The sequence below is a fragment of the Procambarus clarkii genome, chromosome 92, assembly GCF_040958095.1.
Source record: "Procambarus clarkii isolate CNS0578487 chromosome 92, FALCON_Pclarkii_2.0, whole genome shotgun sequence".
Taxonomy (NCBI): Eukaryota; Metazoa; Arthropoda; class Malacostraca; order Decapoda; family Cambaridae; genus Procambarus; species Procambarus clarkii.
This window is the reverse complement of record NC_091241.1, coordinates 3939037-3961677: the sequence shown is the minus strand read 5'-3', so window position 1 is coordinate 3961677 and position 22641 is coordinate 3939037. Positions and strand designations below refer to the sequence as shown.

Below are 22641 nucleotides of genomic sequence, written 5' to 3'. Positions count from 1 at the left end.
TCTGTCAAGAGACCAGGCCGGCTCAGGCAGTGCTTGAGCAGGGCGAAGGTAAAATAAAGTGCAAGAAAGTTTATGAAATTGGGGCTGAAGAGGTGTCAACCCAGAGCGCAAGCCAGCGTAGTTCTGCCAAAGCCGCACAATATGAGGCAACAGTATTCTGCATAAGACGTCGCTCAAGAAAGGACAAAACCACCCGCTCAGAAACCGAAGAACGACGACTAAGTGATAGAAAATGGTGAGAAGACCGCCAATATACTTCATACTGATGCTGGGAAGAATACTGCAGGTGGGACACCATTAAACCAGCCACGTGTTCACCATGCAATGATAAATATGCATCAAAAACTCCAGACTCGTAGAGCAGAAGAGAAGGCCAAACCAGTGAAGTACAACATTCACCTGGCCCCTCTGAAAGAGGCGGACCTGCAGAAAAACGCCCGGGTTCGGACGCCAAACAAGCAGTGTCTAAAACCAAGGCTGGCCACCAAGGAGCCAGAAGAATCATTATTCTCCCCCTGTAAGACACCAGCTGTGCCAGCACCCAGAGCAACAGATGGACCAGGTGGAAAGAGGTAAAGGAACCCTCCAATCTCGACCAGTTGAGCCATAAAGTGTTCACTGCAAGGGGCTCGCAGTTGGGAAATGGCACTGCATAAAGGGGTAGACACTGAGACCACACTGACACAAAGAGAACGATGTCTTGGTACCTGAACATCCAGAAAAGCCAAAGGAAGGAAGGAAGTGGTGTCGACGGTCATTCTATGGAGAGAGGAACCGAGACAGAATGTTGGCCAGAACATTGGCCACTCCCTGGACATGAACGTCACTGAAATTCAAACCCCCAAGAACTCATTAGACGAGCTACTCGAAGCGACCAGCCCCAAACACAAGAAACCCCCCCATTCTGGTTTAGTCAATGAACCACGGGAGAAACAGTCTGAATGGATACGGATGACGGATCCCAGAGGAATTCGAGCTCTCTGCAGCACCTGTCACACTGCCACAAACTTTTGCACAGTACTGTGTGCTCGACAAAAGGGAGGGCACCAGTGACCCTGGTCAAAAAGTCCCAAGAAAGAGCAGAAGCATCCATGAACATGTTGAGCGAGGCAGTGGATGGTGCCAGGGAAAGGAACCACGAAAAACCCGAAGCAGAACCTGGTGACACAGCAGCCAGCACAGAGCCCCAGAGTCCACACCCAGTGATCGCGAGAGAGGCGAAAGGGGCTGCTCCAAAGAAACCAGAACAGCCTTCAAAGCCAAACCCTACCCAACAGGTAAACCAGAAGGGCAAAGTTCAGGCTTCCACAAAGTTGCTCGAGCAAACACCAAGTCACCCGGCTCTCCCTCAACACCAGAATAAAAACCGAGGGTGGAGCAGGCCGGCTGACCCAGTCTGCCTCCCTCCTCCCCCAAAACGAGGGTAAAAAAATGAGGAAAACTAGCTTGCGTTAGTTTCACCAAATTTTGGGAGTTTGTTTTCAGTGCTGGAGGAGTTCTTTTGAAAATTTTTGAGGTTGCGGTCTTATTCTAACCATGTAATATTTTGTTTGATTTCACTGACTTTCTGGGTGCTTCCCTGTTGGTGGCAGACAAGATTAACTTTAAATGTAAAAGTGTTCATATTGTCACCACTCCCTTTACACCTCTGAAGGAGGCCAGGTTTTGGCTTGTGGTCGTCGGTAGGCCAATAAGAACTCCACGCCTGATGGCACCTAGTAGTATGGCACTGAATCAGTGATAATGTCAGGGAACCCTCAAGGGGCTTCCCCTACAAAAAGGTAAGACATGACAAGCAGAGATCTATTACTACAACTGTAAATTGGTAATTATATATATTAGATGCACAGTACACACAAAACAACTGTGGTTTGTAATTAACATCCATGACAACATGGAGAACTCAACAAAACAATGAAAACAGTTTAATCAGATTTGAAAAACAACTAACCATTACTTTGCAGCTGGGCTAACTTGCTTTGAGTAAGCTTTTGGACATCATCATCTGTTTCTTTCTTAATATCCTCTTTGCTGTCCCCCTCCACAGGCAGTCGCCGTCTCAGGTCGTCCACAGCAAACTGCTTTGGGATGAGTGTTCCTGTTTTCGTTCTCGTCTTGATGCCACTGTCTTTATTTTTCTCCTCACTTTCAATGTCTTCCTCTTTTATATCAATCTCTTCCTTTACTTCATTATTTATTTTTGGGGAAGAATTCAGAGTGGAGAGTGCAGCCGAGTTACTCAAGGTGTCCAACATTTCTCCCGTAACAGGATCTAAGCTGGAAACATGTCCTTCAGACTTTATCTTTATCTTTTCCTCATCTACTTCTTCAACTTCACATTTTATATCTTCTTCTTTGATCTGTTAGAAAGTAAATTTCACCTATAATAAGAATTATTTACCCGAAATAATCAAATAGGCAAAAATCTGCTGTGAGATTTGCAGCAATGATGTATTTTCTGTAAGATGCATTATATCTACTAGTAAAGTGACTGACTAATGTTAAGTCTACGTGTACAGACAAAACTTTAGCAACAAATTTTAGAATTTATGAATCATGGCATGTGGAGTGTACACAAATCATTCTGCATGAACCCTTAACCCCTGTACTGCTCAGCTGAATTTCCATGACAACTGCTCTGTGAACAAGAATATATATATTTTTTTTTAACTTTTAATATTGTTAAAATGTATTCCCTAATTACAGAGAAATTTTAAAACTAAACTTATGTGCCTTACTATGGCCATGGTGAAGCGAGGAAATGTTGATACCATTCATTGGTATCAACATTTTTCACCAAAATGAAAGACCTAGGACGAGAATTGAAGTGACCAAAGTGAAGTAACACGCTCTCACTTTCTCTATTTGTTGCGGATGATACGCCGGGCTTTAGGACTTTATATGCCTTTCTTTAGTCCTCTAGAGAATTCAATTGCAAACACAATACCAAATTAAAAAACCTTGGATGAGAATTGAGGTAAGAAAGTTGAAAAGAGTACAGTATACACTTTTCAGAATTACCGCGCGCTCCCGAGGAATGCCCAAACCCACCTAGGATAGTGCAGCGCTCGCGCGCCCAGAGCAACAAAGTGTTAAGATATATTGCAAATATTAAATAACTCATGTAAGATGCCAAGGTAAGTCTAAAGTGATCCAGTTTAATGTGAGAAGTCAAAAGTGATACAGTACTATTGTATTACTCTACCTCTTCAATTAGCTGGTCTAATCCTTCTTGCTCTGTTTTTAGCTTCTGCTTTTTCCGCTCCACTATCCTCTTGCTCACTTCATCTGAGAAAGAGACATTACCTGCTTTTAAATTCAAGAAATGTAGTAACAAAATTTATGTTTATCATAAACAAGGTATGATTAGATCATTGCCAATCGAGGAAGGTATTCCTAGCACCTATGCCAGACATATCTCAAGATAAAAAGATTTATGATACAGCATTCTTAAAATATGGACACACACAGGAAACAGAAAAAGTGGTGATAATAGCCAGTAAAATCATCATACTATACCTCACCCATGAAAAAGCTGTAGTCTAAGAGCCTAATTGCTTTTGAAAAAGAGGACAAAGAAAATATTAACAAATATAATGTCCCTGACCTTTGGCCTTCCTGACACATGAGGAGCAGCAACATACCTGGAGCATACATGGAGAGGGTTTCGAGAGTTCTTATATTCCCCGAGCCAGGCCTGGGGCCAGACTTGACCTGTGATAATTTGTTATTGGTGGCTTGGAGTGGTCCACATATCCCTACAACCGGCTTGTTGGTTTGGCACATCTTGCAAGAACGTATGTAAATACTTCTTTAAGACTTCCATCTTTGATCTGACAATATTTCTAATGCTTGTTTGGAGGGTACTGAACAGTTGTAGACCTCCGATGTTCAGACAGTGCTCTTTCTGCCTATGGCACCTCTACTCCTCACTGGTTCTATTCTGCATTTCCTTCCATACCTTTTACTCTAGTATGTTGTTATTTTACTGTGCAAAGTTGAACAGTTTCTCGTTTCCTTTCCAGAGAGTACATTTTGAGAGCTTTGCGACGTTCCCAATAATTTAGGTGCTTTATCGAGTTTATGCGTGCTGTATATGTTCTCTGTATTCCCTCTATTTCAGAAATCTCCCCTGCTCTGAAAGGGGAAGCGAGTACTGACCAATACTCAAGATGGGACAGCACCAGTGATTTAAATACTATTAGCACTATTGTGGGATCCCTGGATTTGAACATTCCCATAATTCCCATAATGTAGTTACAGGATGAGAGCTATGCTCGTGGTGTCCCGTCGTCCCAGCAATCTTTGTCATATAACGCTTTGAAACTACTGACGGTCTTGGCCTCCTCCACCTTCTCACTTAACTTGTTCCAACCGTCTACCACTCTGTTTGTGAAAGTGAATTTTCTTATATTTCTTCGGCATCTGTGTTTAGCTAGTTTAAATCTATGACCTTTTGTTCTTGAAGTTCCAGGTCTCAGGAAATCTTCCCTATCGATTTTATCAATTCCTGTTAATATTTTCTACGTAGTGATCATATCACCTCTTTCTTGTCTTCTAGTTTTGGCATATTTAATGCCTCTAACCTCTCCTTGTAGCTCTTGCCCTTCAGTTCTGGGAGCCACTTAGTAGCATGTCTTTGCACCTTTTCCAGTTTGTTGATGTGCTTCTTAAGATATGGGCACCACACAACCGCTGCATATTCTAGCTTTGGCCTAACAAAAGTCGTGAACAATTTCTTTAGTATATCGCCATCCATGTATTTAAAAGCAATTCTGAAGTTAGAAAGCGTGGCATAGGCTCCTCGCACAATATTCTTTATGTGGTCCTCAGGTGATAGTTTTCTATCTAGAACCACCCCTAGATCTCTTTCTTTATCAGAATTCTTTAAAAATTTCTCACATAATATATAGGTTGTGTGAGGTCTATGTTCTCCTATTCTGCATTCCATAACATGGCATTTATTAACATTAAATTCCATTTGCCAAGTGGTGCTGCATATACTTATTTTGTCCAGGTCATCTTGAAGGGCATGATAAGTTTCTTATCCTTCCTATTATCTTAGCATCATCAGCAAACATGTTCATATAATTCTGTATACCAACTGGTAGATCATTTATGTAGACAATAAACATCACTGGTGCAAGAACTGAACCCTGTGGTACTCCACTCGTGACATTCCTCCAATCTGATACCTTGCCTCTGATTACGGCCCTCATTTTTCTGTCAGGAAATTTTTCATCCATGTTAGTAGCTTACCTGTCATCCCTCCAATATGTTCCAGTTTCCAGAACAACCTCTTATGGGGAACTCTGTCGAAAGCCTTTTTTAGGTCCAGATAGATGCAGTCAACCCAACCATCTCTTTCCTGTAAAATCTCTGTGGCTCGATCATAAAAACTGAGTAAGTTCGTTACACAGGATCTTCCAGTTCGAAAACCATACTGTCTGTCTGATATATCATTTCTCTCCAGGTGTTCTACCCATTTAGTTTTAATTATTTTTTCCAATATTTTGACTATTACACTTGTCAATGAAACCGGTCTATAATTAAGGGGGTCTTCCCTGCTTCCACTTTTGTAGATTGGAACTATGTTAGCCTTTTTCCACACATCAGCTACAACTCCTGTAAACAGGGATGCCTGAAAAATCAGTTGAAGTGGAATGCTGAGCTCAGGTGCACATTCTCTCAGAACCCATGGTGAAACTCCATCTGGACCAACTGCTTTGTTGTTATTTAGCTCCTTGAGCATTTTCCCGCTTCGTCTCTAGACACCTCTATGTGCTCTATGTTGTTCTCTGGAAATCTTATTGTATCTGGTTCCCTGAAGATTTAATTTTGTACAAACACACTTTGGAACTTTTCGTTTAATGTTTCACACATTTCATTTTCCATGAATCTATTTCCCATTTTCAACTTCTGAATATTATCCTTTACCTGCAATTTGTTGTTTATGAATTTATAGAATAGAGCTGGTTCTGTTTTACATTTGTCTGCAATCCCTTTTTCAAAATTTCTTTCTGCCTCTCTCCTCACTGCCGTGTAGTTGTTTCTCGCATCTTTGTATAGCTGGTATGTTTGGGGGTTTGGCCTCTTCCTGTATCGATTCCATTTTTGTGTCTTTTGGTCTCTGGCCCTCTCGCAATTTCTGTTGAACCAATCCTGTTTCCTAGTTCTGCATCTCTGTTTAGGTATAAATTTTTGTGTGCCTTTATCATATATTTCACAAAACTTGACATACATCTCATTCACTTCCTTGCCTAGCAACAAGTCTGTCCAATTATACTCACTAAAAAAATTTCTAAGGTTGTCATAATGTCCTCTCCTAAAGTCAGATTTTTCAATTGCATCAACCTTCATATTTTCTTCCAGATTATAACGCATTGCATACTTTATTCCCAAAAAGATATGGTCACTTTTACCCAAGGGAGGAAGGTACCTGTAGCACACCTAGTGTTTCGGGAGTCCTTCTACTTCCCATCTTGAGGTTATCTCGAGATGATTTTGGGGCTTTTTAGTGTTCCCGCGGCCCGTCCCGGCCCCGGCCTGAGGCCAGGCTCGACTTGTGATAACTTGGTCCAGCAGGCTGTTGCTTGGAGCGGCCCCCCAGGCCCACATATCCACTACAGCCTGGTTGGTTCAGCACTTCTTGCAAGAACCTGCCCAAGTGCCTCTTGAATACCTCTGCCTTCATTCCGGCAATATTTCTAATGCTTGCTGGGAGGGTGTTCAACAGCTGTGGACCCATGATGTTAAGACAGTGCTCTCTGATTGTGCCTATGACACCCCTGCTCCTTAATGGTTCTATTCTGCATTTCCTTCCATTTTTGCTCCAGTATGTTGTTATTCTACTGTGCAAATTTGGGACCTGGTCCTCCACTATCTTCCATGTATTAGTATCTTCCACTTGCTTTATTAGTAATCCCATTGATGTTTGAGTACATTACCTTGAAGCTTTCTTTCCTATATCCAATATCACACACACACACACTCCACTGGTGTGGGAAGCCATTTCACGTTCAGGGCTACTTGGGTAGGCTCATCATCCTGTGGGGCAGTTACCAGGGGATTGGAGAGAGGTGGGGTGGTGTTGGATGGAGGGCTTAGATTTTGCCTGGGTTTGCTTGGGACAGGAACAAGTCCAGGGGGTGTTCAGGGCGAGGGCTCGTCTTCCTGTGAGATAGTTACCAGGGGTTTGGGGAGAGGTTGAGTTGGGGATGGAAGGCTTGCCTCGGCCTGCTTGGGGCAGGAAGAAGACCAAGGGATGGGGCGGCAGGAGGTACTTGGGAGTGAGGACAAGGGATGGGGAGGCAGGAGGTACTTGGGAGTGAGGACAAGGGAGGATTTGGGTAATATGGTGTAAGGGGGGAAGGGAGGATTTGGGCTTGGGGAAGTGGGCTCCTATGGGGTGGCAGGGGGGGGGGTTGTAGTCCCCCCCCTCTGGGGTTCCTGAATTGCTGCATGTATGTATGTATGTATGTATGTATGTATGTATGTATGTATGTATGTATGTATGTATGTATGTATGTATGCATGCATGTATATCAAAATGTAGCTAATAATCTAGGCTTACTTATAGTATAAAAAATAAACATATATGCATCACAACCTGGGTGGTCCAGCACTTCCTGAAAAAACTACAGTATTCAGGTTTCTCTTGAAGACATCCAGGGTTGTTCTAGCAATATTTCTTATGCTCGCTGGGAGGATGTTGAACAAATGTGGACCTCTGATTTTTATACAGTGTTCTCTGATTATGCATTGTCAAACATTTCTCTAGGTGAGAATGTTTCATGACCTTTTATAATTTTCTCAGATAGTTCACTTCAGAAGTGTGTTCTTTGATTCACATGAGCACCTTACCTTGTTGAGAAACCAAGACTTTTGTGATAAGGTCCATGTCCCGGGTGGGTCAAGACTGTCACAAGAACCCAGCGTATCCTTAACTCTTTTAGACAGCAGTTATCGCCAATTGTTGATTCACAGGGTAATGCGGTTATCATCATATGAAGATTTAACAAATTATTGTCTGGGTTTTACATGTATGATGCAAATAGGGATATAATAGGTCTTATGTGGATAAATGGCATTTACTTTGACCCATTAACAAAAAATCCTGCTACCATTTCAAGGTGCCAATGTGGTTATCGTCATGAATGTTACTAGGGTAAGGTGATCACCATATAATGATTTGAACAATCGTCTGGGTTTTATATGTATGATATAAATATGGATGTAATAGCTCTCTGTGGATGTAAATAAAGAAAAACAAGTGATAAACAAGCAGTGAAACGTCAGAGGATAAACAAGAAAGCATCAGCATTGTCGAGCACCAGGTGTTGACAGGTGCCAGACGCAGCCTCGCAGAGCACCTATGCCCAGTGAAACAATATTCACTTATTTTTGTGTTTTTCTTAACATTCTGCATGCAAATTAATAATTCTAACACAAAATTATTTGTTGGAATTTTTTATATTTTTGTTGTGCATAGGCGGGTATGACCATTTCTCCAAAGCCGCTGTCTGAGGGTTAATACTGTATTCCTTGCTTACCAACAAAAGTTGAAGGAAGCTACTGAAAGAGTTAGCTCTGAAAATCAAGTGAAACATTTCTAAGAATTAAGCTATCAGAGAAGCAAAACTAAACAAACATACCATCTTCCACTTCTATGCAGGACTTGCGATTGCCTTTACTCTCTTCCGTTATAGTTTCGGTGAGCGACATCTGACGCTTCAACTCTGACATTACATCGTGTAGTGTGTTATAGAGTTCCTCTTCCAGGTCTGCTCCGTCCAAAAGGCCCTGCACCTCCTCCAGCTGAGCTCGGGTGGAATAGTACCAGATCTCCCCATCCTCAGTCTCACTGAAATACACCCACTAATAAATATTGGCAAAATCTGGCATCTATACCAATTCAGTTCCCCCTCTAAGAAAACAAGGTGTTTTGAGAAATAAAAGATAAAACAGTTTAATAAAAGAATTAGCTAAAAATCCAACATTGAATGTAATGAAATGCCTCTTTCTGGTGGGTCCCCCTCATTGTTCCCCAAGCCCCCCACCTAGTTGCTCCAAGCCTCACACATCCCAACAGGCACTTATGAGTTATGAGCCACTACAACAGGCCTGGACCAGAATACGTCTCGATACAACCACAGACCAGGACCAGAACCTGCCTCACTCAATATAGGTAAGTGGAGTCATGAGATACTATATCAACCAAGGCCAAGAGGAAACACCACCAGAAAGAGTGAGCCCAAAAAGTAGTAGTTTAACTAGCAAAGTTAATTAACTACTAGCAGAGGCGGGGAAAAAACGAGGAACACACTCATTAAAAATCCTAACCCCACGACTCAAAGAAACAGCTAAAAACTTAATAATCTGGAAGGCTAATTTATTACTAATCAGTAATCACTGCTGGGGAATTCATTTAACATTTTTATTTTGAGGACTCTCATGTCTTACCATGCTCTGACAACTAAAAACAATGTTAAGTATCTGTATCAGAATATTGTTTTTTCTATATTATCGGAGAATCAATATTGGCTAGCAAGTTAATAATCACTAAACATTACTGATACAGTTATTAAACAAAAGTTTGCCATCATTACAACTTTACTACAATACAAACAACTGAATATTTCTTAAAAACTAAAGCAACATTATCATGTACTATACTACCAAATACTACAGGAAGAGCTGTAACTACAATCAAACAACCAAATGTAGAGTACTGTACTCACACAAATAATCTGCGGACAAGAAACCAATATTTCCTCCCATGTCGATCAAACCCTAAAGGGTCTTGTCTGCATAGAATTCCTGAAGTCTCCATAGGAGATATACAGTCAGTAACACCCTCAACCTGTAGGATAAAACGCAAAATATATACTGTAATTATCATACAATGTTGTCGAGAAGAATTATTCACCGAGGACAGGTGAAACACTTTAAAATAAACTTAGGCTCTCAAATGTAACTGTCACTTACCATATAAAATATAAAACAGTACAGTACTGTACTGTGTACTCCAAATCACACGGAACCTGCTGCTTCGAAATGATGTTTTGAATGGAAGCTTTAATCACTGCACTGTGCTGGCTGAGAAAACTCGCTCACCTAAAACTTCGCCGGCCGAGAAAACGCCAATTTAAAATTTCATATCCTTTCAAAATGAAAGCGTGATTGGTTGGGTATGAAATGGACTCTTAGGGAGGCAGTGGCTGAGTGGACAGAACACTGATGAATAAGTAACTGCAATAATTTTGTGATGACAGTGTCATAGATGATCCTGTTTTGTTCGATTTGTTCGGAAAATTTGAATCAGGATGCGAACTTTGCATCGGGATACGAGTTTGTTGATACGCGAACGGCCAACCTAGCGCATGGTGGCACGGCGATCGCGTCTCAGTTTACTAGTGCCTCGCACCCAGTGACTATCCCACCTGAATTCTTCACAAGAATTTACAGTTTTTTATCAGATTTTTGGCCATTTGAGCATAAAAGTTGTTATTATATATCTCGTCATGGGTCCCAAGAAAGCCAGTGGTAAGGTTCAAGGCAAGAAATCACATGTGAGAATGACCATGGAGGAAAAACAAAGGATCATTTATAAGCATAAAAATGGTACTCGTGTTGTTGAACAAGCTAGGCAGTACAACAAATCTTCAGGGAAGGAAGAGGAGGCAGTAGAGAATGTTCCTTCCTCATTAAGAAAATGTTTGCAGTATGGGAAGAACTGCAAAGTTTTGCTGAAAAGAATCACCCAGATAAAGCTATAGTACGCTGTTACATTGATCTTTTTTAATGACAATGTGATGCCTCACTACACACAAGTGTTGCAAAGAATGGAAAAACAATCTTCAATGGAATGTTTCCTTGTGAGAAAATTGAGAAAATCAAGCAGTGAGCCACAACCAGGACCTAGTGGTATGCAGGCAAAAGTGCCAGAGTGTGCACTCCAGAGAAATCTTCACTGCCTGATGTTATAATGGAAGGGGACTCCCCTTCCAAACAGTAACACCTCTCCTCCTCCCCCCATCCTCACCATCTTCCATATGCCAACAGGAGTCATTAGCAAAGGTAAGTAATAACTTTAACATACTTTTGTAGTGAAGATTTGGGTGAATTAGGTATAAAAATTTACTTTTAAGTGAAGTTCTTGGGGAGTCAGGAACGGATTAATTCATTTCCCATTATTTCTTATGGGGAAATTCACTTCGGTTTACGAATTTTCGGGTTATGAACTGTCTCCAGGAACGGATTAAATTTTTATACCGAGGTACCCTTGTAACTGGTATTATTTAGCCATGATGGTATTACAGAAGAACCTGATTGATAAAGACTGTGTACAATGTTCAGATATCAGTGAACATAATTCTGTTCAAGATGTTCACAGTGTCAGCCACAGCACACTGCCATTGTTTGGTCCATCTAAGAATCTTGAAACGACTTCTCGTGTTCCTTTATAAAATAAACTTTTTGAAAATTATTCACTTACAGGATTTAGTAAGCAGGATTCTGATAATAGCAGGATTGTGGTAATAATTAGTGATGTGCATAGTATGGTGGGAAGAAGAATCTGGTGAGGGAGGGAGGGAGGTAGCATTAGCTGGCTGGTGTGTGGCAGCCACTATTGTTGTTCGGACTCACCATACCAGCTTAGTGATTCGCTATGGTGAACACAAATGTAGATACTTATATATAATGTGTGTATATAGTGAAATAACAGCTCAAACAGTATGGTAGGAGAAGCCATTTTGGTGAGGGAGGGAACGATGCCCTGTCAACTGCTAGCTGATGTGTCACTTGTCATGCAGTTTTTTGTGGCTACAATGTTGTTAGGACACCATACCACCCTAGTTGTACAGTTATGGTGAACAAAACATGTAGATACTTATATATAACATGTGTGTATATAGTGTAGTAACAGCAAAAACAGTATGGTGGGAGGAGGAATGTTGGGGAGTAAGGTGTTGAAGGAGAGAGGGAGGTAGCATCTGCTGGCTGGTGTGTGGTGGCCACTCTTGTTGTTTGGACTCACCATACCAACTTAAGTGGTTCACTATGGAGAACAAAACATGCAGACACTGTACATATACATGTATATGACGTGTATATACAGTATAGTGAAATAAAAGCAAAAATATTTGCTTATTGTTTTATGAACATAATTGAATCACTATAATGCACACCATACTTTTGAGTACAGCAATGATTCACACATTTTATTATATAAATATACAATATTACACTACACACTACAGTATTTAATAATAATATCGCAAAAAAAAAGAGAAAAAATCAATCAGAGACATTGAAATAATTAGGTAATAATACCTTTGTGGCAACTCCCGCCTGACAGCTCCGGCGGAGCTGACCGCCTCCGACGATTGCTCTGTCAACGCTTCAATTTTACCAGACTTCCTCGCCTTATTGTGGCCAAAATCCCACCCACAATATTTTTTTCCCCATCAACAGGGAACATATTTTAACAATTTTAGAAGAAAAAATATTCAATTTTTTTCTTGCACCTAGCAGTGTTGCAGGCTATAATCACAAGAGCAGCCCAGGGGTTAATAAATACAGCAACACAAAAATTTAATTGTTGGTGCATATATTTTAAAATGCCAATTGAGGTGGATAGTCGGGATCACACTATTTTTTACTGCACCAAATTTATGCAATGGTATCATCATGGTGGGAAAATACATAAACAGAACTGGTGAGTGTAGAAAGGTGATACAGTATGTAGCATAGTCAAGGAAGTGGTATTACCTGGTGTGCAGTACAGACACTACAGGTCCAGTCCTCCATCTCTCCAGGTATGTCGTGTAGTGGAGGGTCAACACAATCCAGGTGATACACAGCCGAACACGAATCACAGCACAAGAGGTCACCAGTTTTGTGGCAGACTCGACAATGGTCATCATAGCGAAGTTTGCCTTCGCTCAGCAGGTCTTCCCGAACCACAGATGTTTGCAGGAACTGATCACACAGGAACTGCAGTACTTGCAACCTGTCAATTACAATAAATTTGAAGAACATTTAAGCTACTGTATCATAAAATTTAAATTATTCTTGTATGACAAGGCAAAAATGTAAAAATATTATTGTTTACTAGGCTATATCTTATTTCTGCCGAGTACACCTTTATATAAAGTTGGAGAGTATTAAAATACTGTACCATATTTTGTTATATGTGAAACGGTCTTATAATGATTATGATTGACATAATAACACAAGCATATAAAGCACACCTGCTAGTATTTAGGACTTTAATTAAAAAACAAGACTAGACTAGGAGGCCTATGATGCAAGGACAGAGGACTGCTAGACTAGCAAATTCATAAACCTCTTCCTGGAGGCATTCTTTCACCAGCGTGTCAAAAAGTCAATGAGAACAAGGAAAGGGGTTGCTCCATCAAAACTGCATCTAATATTTATCAGGAAAGAGAAAGAGATCTTTGACCTCCAGAACCTGTCTCCAATAGGTATAAGTGACCATGTACTGGTACTCCTAGAATTAAAATATATAATATAACAGAAGAAAATGGAGAGAATGAGACAACAGAAACTACTTCCAAAGCATACACTATGGGAGTCTAAAGAGAGTTCACTGGATTTCACTGGAATGGATAGTTATTAAATAAGGAAATAAATGAGATGAATGTCAAATTTTGCAAGATACATGATAAAGGTACCCATACATTTATACTGAAGCAAAACACAAATATAGAAAACAGGACTAGTTTAATAGAAATTGCAAGAGGGACAAAGAGCAAAAGAACAAAAAAAATGGAATCAATATAGGAAGAAACCAAACCTTAAAATATATCAGCACTACAAATAAGCACAAAACAACTACACTTCAGTGAAACGAGACACAATGAAACTTTGAGAAAGAAATAGAAGATAAATGAACAAATGTAAAACAGATCCTAGCCTATTTTATAAACTCATGAAAACCAAATGGCAAGTACTGTAAATGACAAAATACTAAAACAACATATAGAAGACAGACTCAAGTGACCAAAAAGAAAAGATGTAAAACCCTAAACAGTTTCAAAGTGCGTTTTCAGTTTCAGAGAACCAGACAAAATAATTATGTTGAAACATAATGTAGAAGTACGGTACCTAAAAGTGTAAGTACCAGGTACTGTACTGAGGTATGGTGGAAACGAGTAACTTAACCGAAACACAGGATACAGGACGCAATCTGACCTTCTCACAGAAGGAAAGCAACATGTAAAAGATCTGGGAATTATGATGTCAGACAACCTGACATTTAGTGAACATATCCAAGCAAATATAGCGGCAGCCAGGAAAATGATAGGATGGATTATGAGAATGTTCAAATCCAGGGACCCCACAGCACTATTTAAATCACTGGTGCTGTCTCATCTTGAGTATTGCTCAGTACTCACTTCCCCTTTCAGAGCAGGAAAGATCTCTGAATTAGAGAAAATACATAGAACATATACAGCAAGCATAAACACGATAAAACATCTAAATTATTGAGACCATCTCGAAGCTCTCAAAATGTACTCTCTGGAAAGAAGACAAGAAAGGTATCAAATAATATATACTGTATTGTACAGGGCAGATACTGGAGGACCAGGTCCCAAATTTGCACTGTAGAATAACAACATACTGGAGTGAAAGGTATGGATGGAAATGCAGAATAGAACCAGTGAGGAGTAGGTGTCATAGGCACAATCAGAGAGCACCGTCTTAACATCAGGGGTTTACGATTGTTCAGCACCCTACCAGCAAGCATTAGAAATATTGTCGGAACAAAGGAGGATGTATTCAAGAGGCACTTGGACGGGTTCTTGCAAGAAGTGCCGGACCAGCTAGGCTGTAGTGGATATGTAGGACTGCAGGCTGCTCCAAGCAATAGCCTGTTGGACCAAGTTATCACAAATGGAGCCTGGCCTCAAGCCAGACTCGGGGAATAGAAGAACTCCCAAAACTCCTCTCCAGGTATCCAGGCTTGTAGAAGTACTGTATCTATAGACGTGGCAGAAAAACTGCTAAGGAACTAGATAGACATAAAGCAGTCCAGACAGATTGTCTTGCTTTGGGTTCTAAGTAAATGTGCATTCAAAATTAGCCCCCCCCCCCCACTACACATTATTTTTCTATATTGTATGAGCTCGGTTATTAGGAGCAAGTTCAACCAGACCTTAGAGTTAGCTAGCCCAAATCAAGTCCGAATATATGTTTGCCAAATTTCACCACAACTGGGAATTTGGAAGGATAACCGAGAATGGCATTGGAAGACCTATGCTTACCAAAACACCGAGGGTCTTCAATCAGAAAAACTTCAGCAGCTGACAATCAAAACTGACTTTGCCAAATTTGTGTAAAATAATTTTAGTGTTGTGCTGTGTTAGGTAAATACATGATCATGAATATAAAATAAAGAAATATAATACCTAATACTCTACATTATTATAATAATACTGTATTATAACAAATAATAATTATTGCTAAAAATTGCATGTACAGGCTGTACAGTATATTTCCCCTGCTAAAATAAGGGATTGATTTTCATATCTGTATCATATCATTATGCAACATGTGTTGGCAGTGGGCAGGTTCCTTTCTTGTTTTCCTTGATGATGCTTCCCACCACCACACGCTTTCATTTTCCTTCACAGACTTCACTGCCCTTATGTAGCAGCCCATTACAGGCACTCCCAATCACAGCCAGTCAGACATTTACAGTCAGTCACGCAGCCACAGTTTGTCGCAGTTACAGGCAGCAGCAGTCAGTCGCAGGCTGTCACACTCACCTTGCAAGTTAAAAGTCCCGAGTTCGAGACCCACTTAGGCGGAGGTGTTCATTTCAGATGTAGGATAAGCCAGTTTATTTCCCAAGTACAGTATAATCAAACTCCCATCAGCTTGTTTAGGCAAGTTTCAGGAGTACAGTATAATCATTCCATAACCAATTGTCGTAACATCTAAAATGATTCACAGATGTTTATCGAAATGAGAAAGATTTACTTTATTTACATAATAAAAAAAATAGGAATAGTCATGGCCAGGTTGTAGGAACGACCGCCGGAGTCCTGACGGTCTCCACGTCGAGCCCTAAGCTACTGCTGCGGTCATCTTCCCTTAACCACTGAACTGCTCCAACCGAGTATTCTCGGTCGGTGTGGGAAACTGTGCCAACCAAGAAAACTCTTTTTTACTTTTTCGTACCCATTCTAAATGTGCGCGCGGTTGGTTGTGTACGAAATGAACTCTTAGGACCTCCAGTGAGAGGCAGCCATACAGTATTGGAAAAAATTCCCAGAATGCCCTAGGGCTGCTGGCTGGGTTAGTATTGAGTGAGCAACCATGGGTGGCGCACGCGCCTCTGGCTCCCAAACACCTGTCCGACGCGGTGTTGAAAGATCGCGCTCTGTTGGTGAAATTCAAACCTTATTGTTTGAAGAACATAAGGATCATAATATTGGTGAAGCTAGGTGCAATAAGGACCTAACACAAAGGTCGGATGCAAATGATACAGCACCTATGAGAACGATACAGCCAGCATATCCAGTTGTAGCTCCAAGCGCCACCTTCGCCCACCTATGCTATCTCCAATTTATATAGATGATACAAAATCATCAAAAAATCTCAAATGATCTCAAAATAAACAATACCCGCCAGCATATCCAGTTGTAGCTCCAAGCGCCACCCTCGCCCACCTATGCTATCTCCAATTTATATAGATGATACAAAATCATCAAAAAATCTCAAATGATCTCAAAATAAACAATACCCTAATTTGTAACAAATTAGATGGCAAATTCCTTGGCATTCTCATTGACCACAAGCTGAATTTCCAGGGCCACATTCTAAATATATCAAAAAAAGTTTCAAAAACTGTTGGCATTCTTTCTAAGATCAGATATTATGTACCCCGCCCTGCCCTGGTGACTCTCTATTACTCCCTCGTCTATCCATATCTCAACTATGGTATTTGTGCTTGGGGTTCTACTACCCAAAATCATTTACGTCCTCTAATTACTCAACACAAAGCTGCTATTAGGACAATATCCAACTCTGGCCCCAGACATCACTCGGTACCCCTACTCAAATCTCTGAATATGTTAGACATTAAGTCACTGCACATTCTCTCATGTGTATTATACATATATAAAACGCTAAACTGTAATGCCAATCCTGACCTCAAAAGCTTCATAGAAGGTTGTAACAGAACCCATGAGTACCACACCAGAAATAAATACAGTTTTGATATTCCTAGAGTACGACTTAATCAAACTAGAAATGCTCTACAAATCAAGGGACCCAGATTGTGGAATGACCTTCCCAACCATATTAAAGACTACCTCTCTCAACCAGTTTAAGATAAAAACAAAGCTATACCTAATAAATTCCCTGTAACCTACCTTACCCCTCTAATGTCATCCAATGTCTGTTTTTTTTTTAAGGAGCGCTGTTTGTCGACAGAATTGTATTTGTGCTGCTTTTTCAGCCATGTTTTCATTCCATGTTTCATTTTACTCTTTATGCTCAAATAGTATTAAGCTTTAGTCATTTAAGTTTTTATGCCCGAAACGCTTTGCGTAATAGTGGCTTTAGGCATTGTATGTACTAGCCCTATCTATAAATCCATCACTCTCTGTAAAATCTCTTTTATGTATGTACCTTACCTAAATAAACATTTTGATTTTTGATTTTGATTTTTGATACATAGATGAATCTTTTTGTGTTCAGTGATAATGCATCTGATACAAGTAGCATAGATGAAGTGTTAGCAGCTTCCATGGTGGTGTTTTCCATAGATATTTTCTACAATAGCGGAATCTCTTCCAGACTGACTGACACTGAAACCTTGCAACAAGAACACATATGTGATAACATACATCTGATCACAAATGTCATATCATTAACGCAAACACTCAAACAACAAGGTCAATGAGTACTTATCAACTGGGTGCCAAATCATGTGGGAATAATAGGAAATGACATTGCAGACGAAGCTGCAAAACTTGCAACTAAGAAGAAATGTAGACATTTACGTACCACCGAGTCTATCACAGATTAAGAAAGTAGTTAGAAACAGAGCAATGCAAAAGATATACAGTGACCACAACACAGCAGTTGCAACATTAGGATCTGCGGGTTGGTACAAGAATTCAACCAACTACGAACCCCTTAGTTTGATGAAAGGGAGCAGTAGAGCAATAACCAATTATGAACCCCTTAGTTTGATGAAAGGGAGCAGTAGAGCAACAGAAGTACACTTACATCGCATCAGGCTTGGATGTAAGCCTGTAAGCCTATTTCCCATGTGTATGGGAAATAGGCTTACAGGTTCCGAAAGATGAGAGGAAATGTCAACACTATGGAGAAATGTCCGACAGACCTCTGGAACATTATCTAACACAGTGCACAGTTACAAACCCATTAAGATTTCAACTTAGATTCAATAGAGCAGAAGAAGTTGTTAAAACACATATGGCAAAATCTTACTGAAGCGACCATACGAGTAATAAATACTCATACTCCGCCCAAGTAAAACAGAAACAAACAACACTTAGTGGACCAGCCAGAGGCTTAGGGCCCGCGCAGGAATATCCCTGCAAAAAAAAAAAAAAAAAAAAAAAAAATTGATAGGGAAGAATTCTTGAGACCAAGAACTTCAAGAACAAGAGGTCATAGATTTACACTAACAAAACAAAGCTTCCGGAGAAATATAAGAAAATTCACTTTTGTAAACAGAGTGGTAGACGGTTGGAACAAGTTAGGTGGGAAGGTGGTGGAGGCCAAAACCGTCAGGAGTTTCAAAGCACTATATAACAATGAGTGCTGGGAAGACGGGACCCTCACAACACACCACTGGCTGACCTGGTCACACTGGCCTCACCCACACAGTACACAACTGGTTGACCTGCTCACACTGGATTCACCATCACAAAACACCACTGGCTGACCTGCTCACACTGGCCTCACCCTCACAATACACAACCAGCCAACCTGTTGACACTGGCCTCACCCTCACAGCACACCACTGGCTGACCTCCTGACACTGGCCTCTCCCTCACAACACACCACTGGCTGACCTGTTCACACTAACCTCACCCTCACAACACACCACTGGCTGACCTGTTCACACTGGCCTCTCCCTCACAACACAACACTGGCTGACCTGCTCACACTGGCCTCACCCCCACAACACACCACTGGCCGACCTGCTCACACTGGCCTCACCCTCACAACACACCACTGGCCGACCTGCTCACACTGGCCTCACCCTCACAACACACCACTGGCCGACCCGCTCACACTGGCCTCACCCTCACAACACACCACTGGCCGACCTGCTCACACTGGCCTCACCCTCACAACACACCACTGGCCGACCTGCTCACACTGGCCTCACCCTCACAACACACCACTGGCCGACCTGCTCACACTGGCCTCACCCTCTCAACACAACACTGGCTGACCTGCTCACACTGGCCTCACCCCCACAACACACCACTGGCCGACCTGCTCACACTGGCCTCACCCTCACAACACACCACTGGCCGACCTGCTCACACTGGCCTCACCCTCACAACACACCACTGGCCGACCTGCTCACACTGGCCTCACCCTCTCAACACACCACTGGCTGACCTGCTCACGCTGGCCTCACCATCTCAACACACCACTGGCCAACCTACTCACACTGGCCTCATCCTCACAACACACCACTGGCCGACCTGTTCACACTGGCCTCATTCTCACAACACACCACTGGCCGACCTGCTCACACTGGCCTCACCCTCACAACACACCACTGGCCGACCTGCTCACACTGGCCTCACCCTCACAACACACCACTGGCCGACCTGCTCACACTGGCCTCACCCTCACAACACACCACTGGCCGACCTGCTCACACAGGCCTCACCCTCACAACACACCACTGGCCGACCTGCTCACAACACACCACTGGCCGACCTGCTCACACTGGCCTCACCCTCACAACACACCACTGGCCGACCTGCTCACACTGGCCTCACCCTCACAACACACCACTGGCTGACCTGACTAAATCAATGGAACAGCATACTAAATTTTAACAACTGCCTCATATTGTACACCAAACCCTTCAGTCTTTGTACAGATACCTATCTTAGACAACCACATTCTAGCCACTACAGTGCCTCAACACGACTCACCTGTTCTCTAGAGAAGTAAATGGGTAGTTGCAGGAGTCAAGGATGTGCAGGGTCTCTCTGAACTCATGATCACTCTGCAGGTAGAGTCTGAGACTTTCAGGCCAGGTGAGGGCGTCAATGAAGTAAAGGATGACGTTGATAGAGTCCTTCTGGTCAAGCGGACCAAAGTGGGTCTGCTGGGAGTCCTCCTCCCTAATGAGGGCCTTCAACAGAGACATGTGCACCTCTGCCAGTAGTGAACTCTGTTCCTCTGCCATTAGGGCAGCACAAAAGTCCTCGAACCTCATTGGTGACAGACGAACCAGGGTCCTGAAGTGCCGCAACACCTCATAGATGCCAACAGCCCGCAGGACATACGCACGAGGAAGGAGAAGATCGTCGGACGACTTAGGCAGGTCCAAGGGCGGGTACTGGCGGTCCTGCAGCCACACTGGCACTGGTGTCTGTGGCCTAGAACCACCCAGCACCCTGCCAGGGGTCCCCCCATTAGTTCCAAGACTGGATACAGATTCCTCGCCCTCAGAGACATCAACCTCATCCTCATCACCCAGGTCGCCCTCGTCCTCGCTGGCACTTTTGTAGTCACTCTCCTCCTTCTCAGAGAGTTCCTCGAGCTCGAAATCTGAGCCATAGAGGTACTCAGACTCCCTGTCATCAACATCTGGGTTGTATCCCCGCTTGTTCTTGCCTCGGCCGCCAGGGCTCTGCCCGACCCGCTCCTCGGCCGCCCACTCCTGTGTCCTGGAGGGGGAACACGACCTGGAGTGGTTGCTCTCCTCCTCCTGCTCCACTAAGTATCTCGGCTTTTTAATTACTCTAGTTATGCTATTTCTCATTTTCATTTCTGATCCATAACTTAAAACGGGCGTGGAGCGCGGCCGCCCTCTCTTTCTCTTCCTTTCTGACATCGTGGGCGGCGTGTGAGGGCGGGGCCGCCCACGGGTGGCCGCTGCTGCTGCTGCTGCTCAACGTAAACACAAACAAACCAACGCGACTGACATCTCTCGCATCGTCTTCAAATTATCCCAAACCTCGGCGCCATTTTTCATTGCAAGGTCACGTGACCTACCTCATCTTTCTCTCATTTGTTTCCCTCATGGCGGCCCGCGAGGCCTCACTCCCACCCCACTAGCGCCAGTTTTCACTTAGAGAGAATAATACACAAATAAATACGGCTGAGAAGGGCGACAAAGGTCGAGACGAGGCTTTGTTGGAAGAGAAATACAGTGGCGCCGTCGGCCATGGCTTCACAAACAACCATTTGAGACCCGCTCGCCGATTGGTCCACTGCCATCACCAACACCACCACCTCTTGTTTTGTCCACTCCAATCTATGCACACACGACACCTCCTGCCACGATTAACACACTTCGCTCTCTCCTCCAACACAGTTTTTCAGCCTTATTCCAAAAAATCAAGTCGCTGGAGTGTTTATTTGAGTAAAATAATGGGAGACTCTGTAGAGCGGGAGGACCAATGGGATAGCTGCTTGCTGAGCGCTTGGGCCTGGAGCTCTGTTATGACATTACCCATTTATTTCCACCAGGGAAAACATGTTCAATTTTGAAAGGCATTATCACAGATAAAAATTTATACGCATTATTTTGTGTCCAGCTTTCCAAATGAACATATTTAACAGCATATTACAGGTGACATAAGTGGTGTAATATCCTCCCGGGACAAAAAGCAACACACACTCCAGCTGAACAAGTGCAATCATCAGTGTTCATATTATGAACTTGTTTATTTTTAATCTATGAACAGAATAAGAATATTAAAGTTGTTTACATTTAGTTTATTTTCCTAATTATAATAAACTTCTTTAATTCGTTTTAAGACTACAATAAAGTTTCCAACTCTCAATAGAAGACATTTGTTAAAAATATAAACGTGTGAAACCCTTCTGAACAGAACGTTTCTGACGTCTATGTGCAAAGTATTTGGCTGAGGAGTGGCGACTTTTCCTTGGCGTTGGGAGGAGTTCGGGAGATGTTGCCATACAGCTGGTCATTGATTCTGCTTCTTGCGTCATTAATCATGCAGTAATATGACTGATTTTTTATCGAAACCCATCTAATGTCACTCATATCTTAGGTGGAAGACTTGGTTATGTAATAGGTCATGGTCTCTTAGACAATGCTGTCCACGGATCATTAGTGCAAGAGTTAATTACTGATCACCATGCCATGCTCAGCACATACTCAATCAAAATCACATTATGAAAGAACAACAGTTAACATCCCTGACAATCTACACATGCACTTCAAGCGCAAAATATAAGATTGGTATTAGCCATATACATTTATCAATGTCAATGCTCTATATGAGGACCTTGTTAATGAAGTAACACAGTATTATGTCAAATGGGTGAAACCTAAGGGGCCAAGTAGAACTAAGAATAGAGGACAGCAGTGGTTCTGTGACTCCCCTGGAAACACAAACCGAAACA

General features: G+C 42.2%; 1 protein-coding gene across 3 annotated transcripts in view; it reads right to left on the bottom strand.

Annotated features, from left to right (window-relative positions):
• The window catches only part of LOC123775150 (nucleosome-remodeling factor subunit NURF301), a 98738-nt gene extending 77030 nt beyond the window's left edge, over positions 1–21708 (bottom strand). For all 3 annotated transcript variants that reach the window (XM_045770073.2, XM_069319168.1, XM_069319169.1), the window contains exons 1-6: positions 20193–21708; positions 12775–13015; positions 9741–9862; positions 8655–8863; positions 3206–3288; positions 1952–2360 (exon numbers count right to left, since the gene is read on the bottom strand). In XM_045770073.2, the coding sequence (XP_045626029.2) occupies positions 1952–2360; positions 3206–3288; positions 8655–8863; positions 9741–9862; positions 12775–13015; positions 20193–21100 (1972 nt within the window). In that variant the 5' untranslated portion in view covers positions 21101–21708. The remainder of the gene's footprint in view (positions 1–1951; positions 2361–3205; positions 3289–8654; positions 8864–9740; positions 9863–12774; positions 13016–20192) is intronic.
• Positions 21709–22641: the final 933 nt, after the last annotated feature.